The following is a 17,245-nucleotide window of genomic DNA, read 5'->3' on the forward strand; positions in this document are numbered from 1 at the left end:
GCAATTGTAATTAAGTAACAATGCTGATAGCTGGGCTAGTTGGCTCGTTGGATACATTGAAAAGGAGAGAAGGGGGCAGACTAGTGCAATCTGTCCTGCAACGCTTGTGACACGAGCCTTCTTTGTGTCTGTGTGTTCGCGCTACAAGATCTTGTAAAGTCCTCCTGCAGACTGCCCCCTTGTTTCCTTGTGTCCCATCTTGTCGAGCACTTTGTATCAATGTTTAAGTAATGCTATATATGCTCTTCATTGGCACTGAAGCTTGGCAGAATATACCATCTGAACTAAAGACAAACAACTTCAACCCTGAAATAAAGTACTTTATCAATGCACAATGCGGACTAAATATGTCTCAGCTAGTGGACCCTCGCACTACCCAAGTTCTATAAATTTTGTAGTCACCTTAAACATGCTAGCCTATCCACAACACTTTTCACACACTGAACTTGCTGCCCAGATCTCATTTGTATATCAATTACTTAACTACTCCTCTAATAGCCTATACATGTTTTGAATTGTGGTAGACTTCATGGTGACATATATGTTCGTGTTCATTCCGAAACAATGAATAAGTCACAAATGTAGCGCTTTCGGCAAGTTGGTACTGCACGATCAACCTTTGTGTGTGTAAGCTATCAATCGCGCTATAAGACAAAAAAGCTTTTGAAAGTGCAGTATGTATGTGTGTTGCGGGTGCACTGTGCGTGCACTGGCGAGCTTTAGAATAGAGTACACCCAAGCGTAGTGGCATTGTGGGTCCTTCACGTTCTTTTGTGTTTACTGTGTGTTCTCTCATATGCCAATGCAATGTTCGTCCCCGTTTTCACCCTCGTTTATCGTGCGCTACAGCTAGAGTTACCGTATATGCTACCAAAGGCTACCCACACCGAGTCACTGATGAAAAAATATTTACAAGCTTTCCACGCCCATACTTATTTCTTAATTTAGACCTCGATTTAGGCTGCAATAGTGACATAATTTTGCTGCCTCAGAAGTGTGTGTGCTGATTTTCGTATCGCTACTCATTTTTCTCCACCCTATCTCTTTAAATCTATTTTCTTTTACCTCTGTGCAGGGTAACAAACCAGAATTGTTTCTGGTTAACCTGCCTGCCTTTCCTCTCTTTCTCTCGGCTTATTACTAGCCAATGACCATGAGGACAGAGTTCTATACTGTATATATTTGATTTTTATTAAATATCTATCTTCAATGTTGCTATACAAGTTGGAAAAGACAGCATATGGACGAGCGCACAGATGTTTCTTTCAACCTGCCGTCAGTGTGAAGCGAACTGATATTATTGCAATAAAGGAAAAAAAAGGAGAGGTCAGTCAATCATCCTAATCAAGTGCTCCCACGGATATGGTGCAAGAGTCCCAGCTGAGGTCTTGTAGGAACCCCATTTCGTGTGCCACTATGCACCTTCATGCGATTTGGTGCCCAGATGTGGCTCGGAAACTGTCCACTCAAGTATTTAACATTTTCAAAAAGCAACGTCTTCCTCCGGCGGAAAGCTTCGGCGTGTTGTGACACTGCGGGGGATGAACTGTTCGAAGTGAACGAAACCACAAAGAGCCTGGAGTGCCTCAACTCCGAAGAATCTGCACAATGGAGAAAAACGGCCATTGACTGCAAACATGCGTGGCCAAGCTGCAGAATCCACAGCGAAGTTTTCTCACTGACTGTGACCGTGGAATCGGTTAAAACGGTGCAAACCATTGGAGTTATGCCGACTTCAGCCGTTTCCTAAATCTCAAAGGGCTCCATAACTGGCCCAAATAGTAAGGCGGATGCAAGTAAGTTGAGTGCAGTTCCAGACAGCATGCAAGGAATTTTAAACCCCCTTGAAGCGCTCATAAAAGATGCTGGGCAAAAGTGCCAAAACGCAGATTAAATGTCTGTTGAGTAAATATACACTGGAGGGAAAAAGATATCAAGCTGGAATGACAGCAACAATCAGGTGATGCTTTTAACGAGAAAATGGAGATCACCTAATCCTTCAGTCAATATCTGAAGCCAGAATGGTAGCCCTAGCAAAGGCAAGAAGACAAGTTTCAGAAAGAGCGGACTAAATTGACACAAAAGTGAAAGACCTGAGCTGAAGCTACGTTTGTAATTCTAGAGCAGCTTTACGTGCTCCCGGCTATATACAGTAACACTATATAATTATATATGATGCACCAGCATCGAGGCACTCATATAATTAATTCGTGGGAAGCAGCTAGTTGACGCCACACAATTTGGGACCATACGTCAGGGCAAACTGCTAGTTACTTAAAGCATTCTATTCGAAGAGAAATAACAACCGAGTCTCGCAGATTTGTGTGTGTTTGTTGCACAAAAGTACAAAATCAGGGCAAGAAAAAAAGAACAATGATAAGTCGTGCGTGATGTACAAAGTGGCATCATCATCGCCACGGTTCTAGCAGGAAATTCTAAAAGTCTGGCATGCATTTTCGCAAGCCGCAGGCCCCCACGCCTTGCGGGCCAATGAAGATTATGCCCGAGGGGCCATCACATGCTCGTCACAAGATCCTTCCAACGCAGGCTGCCAGGCTAGCCCGACTTTTTTATTTGCCCTTTAATGTCCCTTTAAGCAGATAGTACATCGACGTTTGACATTACCGTCCTCTGTTCTAGGTGACGGCCAATGACATTAAAACTGGGGTTAGAATTTTATTATATTATTATTGTACTGCCGGATTTTGTTGTTTTCCAGCACATATAAAAAAGGACAAAAGCTGTGACATCTTTCTTGAACTAATTTTTGGAATTTAAACAAAGGTCGTGGAAGAGGAGGTGTTTACAAAAAATCCACCCTCTATTATTTCCAGCATATCAGCTAAGCATTGTGCATCTACCTAGTAGACTTTCACCCAAGTGTCACTTTGATAAAATAATAATAAATTAATAATAATAACAACAACAACAGCAATAATAATAATAATAATAATAATAATAATAATAATAATCTTGTATGTGAAAATGAACAGTGATACACAAATGTCAAAAATCATATGAACATTCATAATGACCCTACAGGCAGTTATTTGAAACTTGAACATGCTAAATATCCACTGACAGCCACATACAAAATTATAGCTGCATGCAGAACTATAGGTGCATATGCATTGCTTATCTGACTCAAACACGTTTGCTGAATTAATCCATTTAAGCAATATCAGACATGAGTGAACTATAATTACATCAATAAAAACATGTCTCGATCATCTGTCCATGTATTCAGAAGCGAATCTGTGCACTCAGCAAAGAAGCAAGCGATTCCTTTTCATAGCTAATAATGTCACAGGAGGAAACCCCCAAGGATTCTCAAGTCAATGCATAGGCAGTTCAAGGATGGCCCAACCAGTTTGACAAAGCTACAATGGGTCAATGAAGACACACCAGTACACCTCTTCTCAATGCAAATTGGATTTTGGAAGGAGATACTTGCTCATCAGTGCTCACACGACACAGCGGAACCTTTGTTATGGTGCTGATCTTGCTTTATCAGGCATTCCATGCTTAAAACACATGTGCAAAACTCTCGGTGCTTGAGCACCACCTGCATCATAGTTTGTCTGCTACTTGAACAGCTGCAGCAGCAGCAGAAATTTCTAAGTAGTGCTCTCCCAAGCACTCAAGGCAGGTATCTTTAATGTAAACTTGGGCACCTTGTGGAATCACCATCTGCTTTCTTTTCTGTTTCCCATCTCGCTCTTTCCCCGAGCTGTAACCACCAAAATCTGAGTCGGATACCGATAACGATCGAACCAGTTTGTGAAGTCCACCTAGAGAGGAGAATAACCTAACACTGCATAAAAGAACTGAAAACAATGAAAACAATTCCCTTAAAGACAGTGTACGTGTATCTGCACTGTCCTGATACCTAATGCATCACAATTTCATTTAAACTATATGGAAAAATAATAATGAAAGATATAAGACATGCTACTGGACAGTCATATACTGGCTGGCCTTCCCCCCTTTCCCCTCTATACTGTAGTTCTTTTAGCACTGGAAGCTATCGCTATTTCATTCCCTTGTCATCAGATTTCTCTGCTGTGTTTATTTTCTGGACCCGCCACAGCTGTTGGCATATTTTGGCTCGGTTCGACTAAGACACACATTATTGTCATTGAATGTCAGAGCCAACAAATCAACTTCCCAATAGTTAACCATGTTACATAAAACCACACAGCCTGTACTCAGATCCTTCCATACAGCTTGGACAAAATGCACAGCTACATGAGTCGCTGCAGAATGTGCACGCATGGAATATTTGAGATCTAAAACTTGAGCAATGACAGTTCAAGAGTCAACCATTTTGAGGAGGCAACAAAGCTCAAGCAGGCAGCAATTGCTCTTAAGATCGCGAATGAAAGAATGAAGCCATTACAGGATGATTTTTTAGATGATTCCATGGCACCTGTAATTCTTTTGAAAAGTTGACTAGAAACATAACTGCGTTTCTAAGCACATCATTATCACAATAAGTGCTCAAATAGCAAATTTGCGGAACAGTTGCCATGGGACTGCTGTTGGTCCAACCAATCTATGGCTTACCTTGCCGATGAAGTGGCATGAAACATAAGCCACATGGAGGGAAAGGCTGCAGTCTGAGAATGAACACTATTTCAGATGTTGTGAACTCAGAGAATGTATTTGGTTTTGGAAAAGTATCAGGCATGAATTGTACTTTAAAAATGATAACTTCATTTCGTAATCAGAAATCAGTTTGTAGAGTTTCCTGCAGATTGAAATTAGGTGAAGCTAAAACAAAGAACAGTGGCTTGTTTGAATGCCCACATTAACATAATGTTTAGAGTTTTGGCGTATTATTCCCCAAGAGAGTAAATCATCTAATAACTATCGAGAAAAGACTCCAGGGAAACAGATTATATCATGCTTGACAGGATGCTTCCATAAAATTCTACTTCTTGAAATCCTACTTTCACCAAAACAAGTGGAGGCTCAGGCTCTGGTAGAGGCTTTCCAAGAGCACAATTGGTGCTGTACTCAACATCTGCAGGGGTACTGTCTCCATAAGCATCTTTCCGTGGCACCACAGAATCTGTTGCACACTCTATCACCTTGCTATCTGGGTATTCGACCACCATTTGCCCATCCGGGTATTCTATGTATGTGGCAGCACAATGTACAAGTTTGACCTCTAAAGAGAAAGAAATCATTTAAAATTTAACTGCCCTAAATGCTAAGTGTAATATGTTTTACTATATTTACAATATATTAATCCAGGATGGGTTGATTGTTAAGCAGCTGAATGAACACTTAAGCAGCAACCTGGAAGAGATTAGACAGGCAAGCGCATGCAAGGAAGTTGGAAGGGCACAGACCTCATTCAGTTGAGTGACGATACGGTTGAATGCCGAGAGCCAGTGCAATTTCGCCTTCGACATGCCAGGCTCTGCCGTCACTGCAACCAAGGGAGGCCTTTCATCATCGCCAAGCAGTGAAGCGGTCAGTGAAGTGGCTTTAGCTGCAGCCGGTTCCGGTTCAGACGGTTCGACCACAATTTCTTCGGATGGACCAGGGTAGATCCGGTTGCTCTCTTCGTGGAATGTAACAGAAATGCCAGTCTTCTTCTCCGGAATCGGTTCGGCTGCAGGGGCCACAGCATCAGGTGTGAGCAGAGATGGTGGTTCCTCTATGTGCAGCACCAACCCATTCCGCTTCGCGGGTTCGCTTCTCGGTTCGAAGGATGGTGTCGCAGGCTCACTAGTCTCATAGAATGGTCGTCTTCTAAATGAACCTCCCCCTGTTCCTCCTCCTCCTCCTCCTCCTCCTCCTCCTCCTCCTCCTCCTCCTCCTCCTCCTCTCTCAGTTCCAGCTTCATTCTCGCTTCGTGGACTTGAGGATTCATAGACAGGTGTCAGCTGCTTTGAAGGCTCATTGAAGCTCCTTCTTCTCGTTTCTTTCTCGACAGTCAATGTTGATGATTTGACTACTGGGCTTGATGGTTCGAAACTACGCTCAGGTTCACTCACACCATAAAAGCTTGGTCGCCGAGCTGATGGCTCATCTACCAAAACAGGTGGAGGCTCAGGCTCTGGTAGAGGCTTTCCAAGAGCACGAGTGGTGCTGTACTCAACATCTGCGGGGGCACTGTCTCCATAGGCATCCTTCCGTGGCACCACAGAATCTGTTGCATACTCTACCACCTTGCCATCTGGGTATTCGACCACCATTTGCCCATCCGGGTATTCTATGTATGTGGCAGCATCATCGTCATCGTGGGTTGGAGAAAACTCTGGTATGGCAGAAGGTCGATCAACGGGTGAGAATGGTGCATAGGGTTCAGTCCGATCTGCACCACTGAAGTAGCCAGCTCGGTCATAGCCACCATAGGTTCGCCTGTCAGCTCTTGCATCGGGTTTAGGTTGGCGAGGAAGGTCACGACGTGGGGTCGTACGCTCTTCAGTCCAGCAATTGTCTTCTTGGTTATAGTCATGCGGATAATAGCGGTCTTCCTGCGGATAATTCCAGTCACCAACATGCGACATGGGAGGGGAGCATTCACGATAGCTTTCATAGCTGTCTTGCCGCATTGAGTAGCCCTTCTCTTGAGGCGTGCCTGTATGCAAAAATAAAATTGGTTACATATGAGTGAGATGCATGGAAATAAGGAAGAAATTCCAATTGGCCAGCACCCGAAACAGCAACACAGTGGGTTGTACTATTGATGACAAAGAAACAATGAATTCTACATCCCAGTGTAATATAGCCATGTAAAGCTCTTGAAATCAAGTGCTGAAATGCATGTGCAAATGCACTAACATCACGTATGTGGCTTGACAGGCCAGCATCAGCACTTTTAGCATCAGGCATTTAGAGCTACATCTTTTAATGAAGATTAATAAATAAGAAAAACAGTCAATTTGAAGTCAGTTGCGATGATTCGTAATAAAGTACCATCTGGTGCTTCTAAATCTGGTACCATCTGGTGCATCTAAATAGATCTGTCAAACGAAACTCATTCATTGTTATGAATAGCATCAGTTATATGTCTAAATGTATGATGGCTGTATTTGACTACTGACGGCAACACTTCAACCCCCTCTCCCCCCCTTGCTGGGGAGGGGTACTGTCATACTGCCTACCACGAGTGAATTTCCACAAACAAATTAGGCAAAAAATTGTCATAAGTTAGCATTATGCTCACAGGAAAGTACCACAGGTCTAGCAAATTACTCAGTTGTCTTGGTAATTGTGTGCAGTATAGGGAAAAGAAAGAAAGAAATAGGAAAGTGTAAACATTCAAAATTTAAGCTTCAAAATAGGTTTAAGAAAGCTTGTCCATGCTCTGCAAATACAAACAATTCAACATTGTTGATTGCTGTTTTGAGGAACTTGGAGCGTTTTGCCATGAGGGGGCACAACACTGGAATGTTGCAGTTTATTTTGAACCACACTTCTACATAATTAGTTACATGTAATTAATTGCTTGTAATCAGTTACATTTTTACTTGTTAACACTCACTGTAATTCAATTAGTTTTCTTCAGTAGCCGATTACATGTAACCAGTTACTTACGGACGAGACAAGTTGTAACAGGTAATGCAGATTTGAGAACTTGCATTTGATGGGAACTGCAGTAGAATGCTCGCAGTCATGCCACCCGGCACCTTCACAGGTGCGCATGTAAAGACAGGCGAACCCCGGCACTCAGTATTTGTTTCCTCATCTTATAAGGCTCCACGAGATGTTGGCCAACAAATTGAACCGGCGCTGCTACGTCTTGATAAAGGCGCCATTTTTCTATGTTGATGCCATGAAATCACCTACAGACAATTTCTTCAGCTTTTCACTGCCCCCACTGGGAGTGCCTTCTAAGAGCCCCAGCGACAATTAAACACTCCACTTCTCAGAGGACCTAAACGTGAGCATCGCATTAATGAGTAACCATACTCTTTTGTGCATTATGTTTGCACACTGCATCGTTTTCTTCCTCCGGCACACACCTTGAGTGAGTTTTCAGTGTCACTGCTGTCATAAGAAAACGAGGGAGGACTCCCAGTAAAAAATTTGTAAAGCAATTGTTAGTGAACATAAACAATGTGTGAAAAACTGCAGAGGACACAGCGAAAGTGCCAGGCCAGCTCTTGCTATTTACTGTACCTGTGCTATATTACCGTATTTACTCATACAATGATCGGACTTTTCTCCATGAAAAATTTTCACACAGTTAGGGGGTGCATTTAGTAGGCAGGGTGAGATTTCTAGCAATTTTTTTTTCTTTTGCACGGTCATCTCTAAAAAGTAGGAGACACACGGTACGATTTGGCATCTGATATGGCGTCCAACATGCCAGAATGGCAGCCCGATTCAAGGTATTTTGCCTTGCTGTAGCACCAGATCTGATGCCTGGCATGCTCTAAGATTTGATCTGGTGCTATGGTACTGCAAAATGTCTCGTTTCCAGCACATTGGCATATTGGATGTCAAATTGTACTGCGTGTCTTCTACTTTTATTGTGCATCAAGCATTCAATCTGGCGCCAGAGAAGGGCAAAACACCTTGGATCCAGCTGCTGTGCGGGTATGTCAGAGGCAGTATAGGACTCCAAATCATACTGTGTGCCTCCTATATTTCTTGGATACCGTATCGGATCCTGAATCGTACCACGTGTCTTCTACTTTCATCGCACATCAAGCATCCAATCCGGTACTACAGCACAGTGAAATGCCTCGGATCTGGGTGCTGTTTTGGCACATCAGACGCCGTACTCGATGCCAAATGATCTGCGTGTCTCCTACTTTACGGCAGCAAGTTCAGGGTGGGATCATTATGTAAGAAAAAAAAATAGGAAAAGTTTGATAGGAAAAGGTGGAGGGGGGGGATTGCATTCATTGCACAAGTGCGTTCATTATGCAAATAAATAATGTAATAAAAATTTGAAGGAAAGTAACAAAGTAATAGATCCCTTTTGAGTAATTCCTCAATTACTTTAATAGGGCAATGATTAGTAACTGTAATCAATTACATTTTTGAATAAAATGATTTTAATTGGTAACAAGCACAAGTCTGTTTTCGACAGCATGGCATTACCTACAGTGTACAAGAAAGAATACCAGTATACGAAAGTATTCTCTCAATTTCTGAGATTCTGGAACACATTAAAGGTGGTCACCCCAGCCTATAATAGAATGTGCAAAGTTCTGCCCAGCAGCCAAGTGCCCCAGCGGCTAAGCAATGGCTAGCAGGTCCAAATCTTACCTGGATAGTCGTAAGGTTCGTCATAGCCGTGCCTCTCAAAGCTGGCCTGGCGCTCCAAGCTTGGCCGCTGGGCCAGGTGCCGCTTGGGATAGGCAGGAGATTCAGGCCCAGCAACCCAGCCTTGGCGACGCCGGCCATCTTCACGGTCATCGTAGCGTACTGAGCTGTGAGGAGAGTCATCATAGCTGCGTCGACTTTCCTTCCTGCAATAATACAAGCAAATTAAGAAATTACCATGATGATCACATGGTTTGAAATCTGAAAGAGTAAATTCGATGAACGTGGTTTTTTACTTGTACAGTGACTTTATTCTGTACTGTACAGTGTCTTTATTCTAACAACTTTAGAATGACGACTTGGTGCTTTCCACTGCTCTTTTTTCCCTTATATTTATTTCACAGCAACATCACATATTTTAGTGCACATAATTCCAGTGAAGCACATTACGCATTTATTTGCCTGGTAAATCAAGAAATAAATGAAAAAAAAAGAAAAAAAATCAAGCGCCATTTCACTCTGTGAAAGTGGATGAGCAGCGAAGCTGTTTAGCACACGACACAAAGGTGACATAGAATTTTAAACAAAGGTAGGAACAAATTTATTGTCCTGATCGGTGGTCATCGTGACAATAGGCATGCACACACATTCTCATATCACCTCTGTTATTAAATGCATCCTTCATGCAAGATAATTAATGGCTCATACTCCCTTAAAGGGCAACTCTGGCATTTTTTTAACCGTATTAAGATACTGTCATTTTCGAATGGCATTGAAAACCCTGTCACCAGTAGGGTGGTTCAATTTGCTTAGAAGTTTAACAGTAATCTTAAATAACCAATAAACAAGATGCCAATACTGAAATGGGTAGCTGCTTCGTGTGACATCATGATGAGTCAATGACATCAGATCCTACATTACCGTAATGTACAATGTGGCGTTAACGTCAAAGAAGTGAAGCTGATGATGTCTCACGATGACACAGGGAGCGTTTACAGATTATCTGAACTAGACAGCAGCGATTTCAGTGATGATTTTAGCGACAGTAGCAATGTAGTCTCTCGTGCCACAAACACAGGATGGCCAGTAAAAAGTCATGAGTTGGGAATGCAACTCATCAGAAAAACTAAATGACTTGCAGACATATTGTTTAGCACAGATAATCAGAGTGCAAAAGGAAACGTATATTCAAAATTTTATTAAGCTCAGTGAGCACTGAAAAATCACTGGAGTTGCCCTTTAAGCACTGGTTCGTACTGTCGTAAATAAAGAAAAAATTTAACATGGCCTCCTCATTACAACAACAGAAGAGAAATGAAATTCTATGCTGGAATGATGAGCGGCACACGAGCCACTTGTGGAAGAAGACGATGATGCTCGAGGCATTGCTGATGATGATAGTTGATGATAGTTACATCTTGCCAATGAATGGCTCATACCCCCTTAAGCAATGAATGGCAAAAAAGCCAGCTGTGGAAGGAGACAACAAAAACGAATGCATGAGCAGTGGCAAGAACATGTTCGCGCAGTTACATCGAAGGGTGCCAACCAGCTAGTCTGTGGATTATTCACGCACGACAGGAATGTCCTAGTCATATACAGCTTCGCTGTAGAACACCGACGTGTATGTACATCTTGCCATTGGAGAGGCGAGCTGTCATGGAGAAATGGGCTTGCCTGAAGCTCAATCTATATCATATCTGTTCACAAAAATCAACTCTGCAGAGTTTAGCTGCCCCAAACATTCAGTTTGGGCAATGTGTAAGTTAGAAATAAAATTAGCATATTAGCATCAATTCATCAGTGTTTTTAATCACATTGTTCGTTACCTCTTAGATATCATGTGCTCCGAGTCTCACATAAATAATAATAATAATAATAATAATAATAATAATAATAATAATAATAATAATAATAATAATAATAATAATAATAATAATAATAATAAATCATTTATTTACACTGCCCAGGAACAACCCTAAGGTCTGAATGCTGGCACATGCATACATTGATGACCGAAAACCAAAAACTAAAGTGGGATATAAACTTCAAGAAGCACACAGTGAATAAAAAGAACAATAGCGAAAAGATGCGTGTACCTACACCAAAGTGCAAGGTAAATATAAAAGAAAAGGGAGGAGGAAAGGCAGTTGAACAACGCATGAAACTGTGACACATCAAAGCAACGCTCAGAAAAGAACGATGACAGCAAGTTATGAAAGATATCGAGATCGTCAACATAAGCGTCATAAAGACTCCGTATTCTGTGGACGGTTCAGTGCTGGTGATAAAAGGCAGGGACATGGAAAGGTTTATATTCTCTGGTAATCTTGCACGGAATACGAAACATGATACAGCTGAGTTCAAGGGAGATGATACCATGAAGGAGTTTGTAAAGAAACAGAAGATCAACACAATTACGTCAACAGCAAAGTAAGGGCAACGACAATAATCCAATCATGCTAGAACAAGGTCCAGTGTCCGTGTTAGCAAAGCAATGGTGATATGTGCTTAGAAACTTTTTCTGGACACAATCTATGTCACTGTTGGATATAGAAATGCCATTCCAGACGACCAATGCATATTCAAGTTGAGGAAGACAGATTATTGTGTAGAAATTGGAGAACGGTGTAGGATAATGATGATGATGATGGTGGTGGTGGTGGTGGTGGTGGTGGTGGTGATGATATAAATAAATACACTTTCATTGTCATACAAAATTTTTTACATAGTACAAGCCTGCCAAAGAAAAGCAAGCACTTGAAGGGCAGGGCCGCCTACAGTTAGGCATACTTAAGCAGCTACCGAACCAACAACACAGTACATGTGCAAACTGACAACATACTAAGTACAAATACATTGAGAGAAAAAAATGCAGCAGATTCAACAAGTTGGAATCTATATACAGTGAAGTTTTGTGTGGGTGCATAAAGAGTCGAAACATGAGTAGATGCACACACACACACACACACACACACACACACACACACACACACACACACACACACACACACACACACACACACACACACACACACACACACACACACACACACACACACACACACACACGCACACACACGCACACACACACGCACACACGCACGCACACATACACACTTACGTACACACACAAGAGTGGGCGCACACAAATTATACCAAGCCTTTTGTTAAGTGGAGTCACTGTGCACTAGCGATTACGACGGACGCCTTCAATGCTTCATGGTTTCAGAGGCAGCATGCGCACGCGCATATGTATGTAGCAGAATTTGGATCCATTCTATCCGCAAGAAGCGTTTACTTCCTCAATACCATGCAGACGCAGCTGCGCGAAGGTGAACTTTCTGGTTCCTTCTTTTTTTCTCTTTCCCCTGCACAGCCAGTGCCATGGTCGCATGGAGGCGAGTGCCATCTGGTGGTGCTGCAAGGAACCCAGCGGTGTGCATGCCCCACTGTGACTGGTTGGCCTATTCAGGAAGGGAACAGCCAGGATGCAACACCCCAGATAACGAAACCCAGCGATGCTCGCAAAGAAAAGCTTTGCTTTTAAAGAATGCTTGTGCAGTGCATTTCGCCTCATTTCACAAATTTCCATGTCTTCAGGGTGTTGCTGCTGTTTTGTCGAATAGTTCACACACAGGACAGCACTCATATAATCATATAGTAAAACAATTTATATTGCTTTCATTCTCTGCGACTTTGCCACACAGTTTTAGGCAGGCTAAATATATTTGCTGTAGGTCCAAAATGGCTGCTCTCCCCAATGGTGCATGACATATGTGGGCATTTTTTTTCTCTCTAAGTGCAGAAAAGTGGAGATTGAGTGCGGTATACTTTTACGGGAGGAGCTTCTCACATTCTTCACTCATCACTCACTGGAGGCATGCCACCATTCATGAGAGCATTACATATTAAAGAAGTGGAGGATGCATGAATAAAATGGAAGATGACATTCACAGAGGTGCTTGAAGTGCCATGCCTCTTTCAACAGCAGTGAAAAAATGCCAATCACGACATATGTCAGCCAAGGAATGTCTCCGTTGTTGCTCAGTTTAGGTCAACAAGAAGTGCTAAAAATGTTAGAAATGGATGGAGTTCAGGAACGATTTAGAAAGGATAATTTCAGCAGATCATATTGTTCTGGTAGAATGGCTCTACAACCTTTTATATGAAAACTGTTGCAAGGTGAGATCAAGCATCTGCATTTGGCAGGCTCCCACCATGTTTGGCAGGGATCCAGTATGCATGTGTTTCATACCAGATGATATTACTGCACCTAATTTTTTGCAAAAGGAGCAAACCATAAACCAGCAAATTAGGCATGACGTGAGCTGCCATGTGCACTTTGCAGGTGTTAACCATCTTTCATTTCCTTTCCATTCTTCCTTCCTATATGATGCCCACTTCTTTTCCCTTGAATGAGCACAAGTGCTTGCATGTACACACATGTACTTGGATACACAGTTATGCAAGTCAGAAGAGAACTAGAGGTGCAACATTGACTTGAAAAATCATGCAGGTTTTTTGCATTACAGATACTGTTTTCTTTACCAATCTCATACATTTGACATCATTGTTAGCTAGTCATCATTCATATCATCACCAAGCCACCTCCTTACCCTCAGCTTCACTCTTGCAGAGTGTGAAGAAAAATAGAACTAACCTTTCTATCACCATTGAGTTGCTCACACTGCAAACAATCCAAGCACAAGCAAACTGACTTGTGACATATGGTGCTTTCACCTTCAGGGTAGTGCTAGTGAGTGCACTTGTGTTCTGTGTAATCAAACAATAAATCATGACAAAAACCTGTATATATGCCAGGTGTTACATGTAACTAGAACCCAACATTAAATATAGTGTCGCGAAAAGAGTATAGCACGGGCCTCTTTGCTTTCTTTCAGGGAATTTTGCGGGCTCCTCAACGCAGGGGGGAAACCGTTGTACACAAATAACCGCGACGGTGCCGCGGGCATGTGCTGCCGCCCGGCCGCTGACGCCGCCACACCTATTGTTACACGTGCACTTGACGCGTCCTCGTCCCACGCTCGGCTGTCAAAAGCTGATTAGTTATGGTCAGAGTGCTTTTGTGTACGGAGTGTTGACGCGACCATTTCTTGGCGCCTTGAACTCTGACGCTTATTGGATGATGTCGGCTTGCCTGATTGGTCGGAGTAATGAAGTAACCCATTGGTGGAGAAGCCTGCGCCTCCCGCCGGTCCGCGGGTCCCTTGGATGCTGGGGAAACTTATTTAAGGAATAGTTTGGGGTAGTTTTGGAGGGTGAGCAAGTAGACAGCAGCGGACAGCGCAACTTCAACACGGGAGACCAGGCAGGTCAGGCAGGCCGACGACGACGGGTATGACATTGTTTTGTTTGTAGATATTTTTGTACAGTGTTAACTTAAGGTATCATACCAAGTGAATAAACCTAGTTGTTCAAATGCTACTCTCGTCGTCGTATCTGCGGATTTGGACTTGCCCCTGCCAGAGCTCATCCCCATTCATCTTCGTCTCCCGGGTGAGCTGATGCGTCTGATACCTAACGGCTGCGTCACTTCGCTACAAAGTGGTGGAGTGTGCTGGGTACCGAAGTCCACGCTCTAATATCATGGGCCGTGGCAACAAACCTCAAGAACCTAGCTCTAACAGCTCGACTATGACCGAACCCCCTACTGTCCTCGCTACCATGTCCACCCCTCAAGCGGAACCTTTCATCAGACCGCCAGTCTTTAAAGGCACGCCAGAAGAATCAATATCCGAGTGGCTGCTTTGCTACGAACACGTAGCCTCCCTCAACAACTGGGATGAAGGGACGAAAGTAAAATTTTTATATTTGGCATTAGAGGGCAATGCAAAAAAGTGGTACACCACGCAAATTTTAACGGGTGCCCCTAATACATGGAAAGAGTGGACGACGCTTTTAAAACGTCTTTCACAAGTTGCCACTCAGTCGAAATCTCATATTTGTGGCTGCAAAACCGGACCCAGCTACTGTCAGAGTCTCCCGAAGATTATTACTATGACGTTGTGCAGCTGTGCGCCAGAGCTAATCCGTCCATCACGGAAGAGGAGCGCATGCGGCACCTCATGCGCGGCTTGCATCCGGACGTGCTGGAAAAAATTCTTATTGCAAACCCGGACAGCTGCTCTGCTTTCCTCGAAATTTTCCAGCGAATTGATCGGGCAGCTTTTTTTATGGTGCATGCGTCACAACCAGAAGCGATCGGCACCCATTTCTCTGCCAACCAGCAGTCGTGCTACCCATATGCTTTGGCACCTGCCGCCAGAGTGACACCCACTGGAGCAACAATGCAGCCACCTCCGACATGTCTTGCCATCTGTGCTGCGGCAGAGCGTCATTGCCCGCGAGAGGCCACCGACCGCGACAGGGACTTGAGGGCGATCGTGGACCGCCTGAAAGCTATTGAAGAAGATGTACGTCGCCCTCCAGTGCCTTGGCCAGCGAGAAATACCCGTGATGACGACGAGCGACCACGCTGCCAGCTATGCGACCGCATCGGCCACTTTGCGCCCCAGTGCCGGCAACGGTTCCAGCAAAACGGACCCCAGTGGAAGGAGCAGTGCTCTAACTTTGAGCAAAGCAACTCCGACACGCTTTCCCGACTTTCGCATGATTCCGCACCAGCAAGCGAAGAAAATCCCTTACCGTTACTCGTGCTGGATCATGTGGACATCGGGAAAAAGCAGAGAGAGGATTCATGGATGCAAGAAGTAATACAGCACCTAGAGCAGCCGAGTGCGCCCATTGCCAGAAAAATGAAAAGAACGGCACGGAGCTTTCGGTTGATCGACGGTGTGTTGTATAGAAGAGCGAAAGGCTTTCAAGAAGGTCGCACGACACTCTTTGTCCCAGGGTGTTTGAGGTCGGAGGTGTTACGGCACTGTCATGTCGATAGCTCGGCGGGCCACCTCGACGTCAGGCGCACCTGGGGGAAAGTTCACCGCCGTTACTTCTGGCCCAAGATGTTTTGCCACGTTAACAAGTATGTCCTCTCCTGCTCTGACTGCCAGAAACTGTCGCTCGACCACAGAAAGCCAGCCAATGTAGCCCCTTTGGTGACCTCCAAAAACGAGCCGCTACTTCAGGTAGGCCAAGGAACTCAATCCGGAACCCAGAACGCCAAGAAAGTGGCCCGCCGAACGGAGCCTCCTCAGATGTTGGTCAACCAAACCGGCAAAAAATGCGACGCTTTTAATGTTGCGCGGTTAGAACCATGCCACGTCAGAGAGTGCTCCAATGATGACGACGCAGACAGCGAACCTGATAACGAACATCCAAAGAAAAAGAAAATGTGTTGTGTTCCTCGCGTTGTGCATCAATGCAGTTCACGTGGTGACCAGAGGCATGCCCCGTGTGAACGTGTGTGTGAAACGTCGACTAGTGATCGAGGACGACAAGACAAGAACCCGGACGGGACTGAACTTTACTCCAACTGGAGTACATTTAACTGGAGGACATTTCATAGGGAGGCTGAGCCTCGAACCATCGCTCCGTACGACATGGACACTGATGTGTATTGCAGCGCAAGCGAATAAGCTTCAGTGTCAATTTTCTTGTGTAGCGCGCACAAATGAACTTTCATGTTTCTTTATTTGTCCATATTGTTTCCATTTTGTTAAAACGTGTTTGTTTTGTTTTATGTGATGTTCAATTTTCCTTACGGGTACTTCAGTTTTCTTATATGAATCCCTAAATGTACGTGTTTAATTTGTTAATTTGGTTTTGTAGTAATGCTTTGTAACGAGTGGGACACTCTTTTTCGTAGGGGGGAGGTGTCGCGAAAAGGGTATAGCACGGGCCTCTTTGCTTTCTTTCAGGGAATTTTGTGGGCTCCTCGACGCGGGGGGAAACCTTTGTACACAAATAACCGCGGCGGTGCCGTGGGCATATGCTGCCGCCCGGCCGGTGACGCCGCCGCACCTGTTGTCCCATGCTCGGCTGCCAAAAGCTGATTAGTTATGGTCAGAGTGCTTTTGTGTACGGAGTG

At 43.9% G+C, this 17,245-nt stretch overlaps 1 protein-coding gene across 5 annotated transcripts in view; it reads right to left on the reverse strand.

Moving 5' to 3' along the window:
• The window catches only part of unc-13, a 415,821-nt gene that overhangs the window by 358,452 nt on the left and 40,124 nt on the right, over window positions 1-17,245 (reverse strand). For all 5 annotated transcript variants that reach the window (XM_075679885.1, XM_075679887.1, XM_075679886.1 and 2 more), the window contains exons 9-10: window positions 9,238-9,440; window positions 5,358-6,595 (exon numbers count right to left, since the gene is read on the reverse strand). In XM_075679885.1, coding sequence (XP_075536000.1) covers window positions 5,358-6,595; window positions 9,238-9,440 — 1,441 coding nt within the window. The remainder of the gene's footprint in view (window positions 1-5,357; window positions 6,596-9,237; window positions 9,441-17,245) is intronic.

Source organism: Dermacentor variabilis, chromosome 2 (assembly GCF_050947875.1).
Source record: "Dermacentor variabilis isolate Ectoservices chromosome 2, ASM5094787v1, whole genome shotgun sequence".
In the NCBI taxonomy this organism is placed as follows: Eukaryota; Metazoa; Arthropoda; class Arachnida; order Ixodida; family Ixodidae; genus Dermacentor; species Dermacentor variabilis.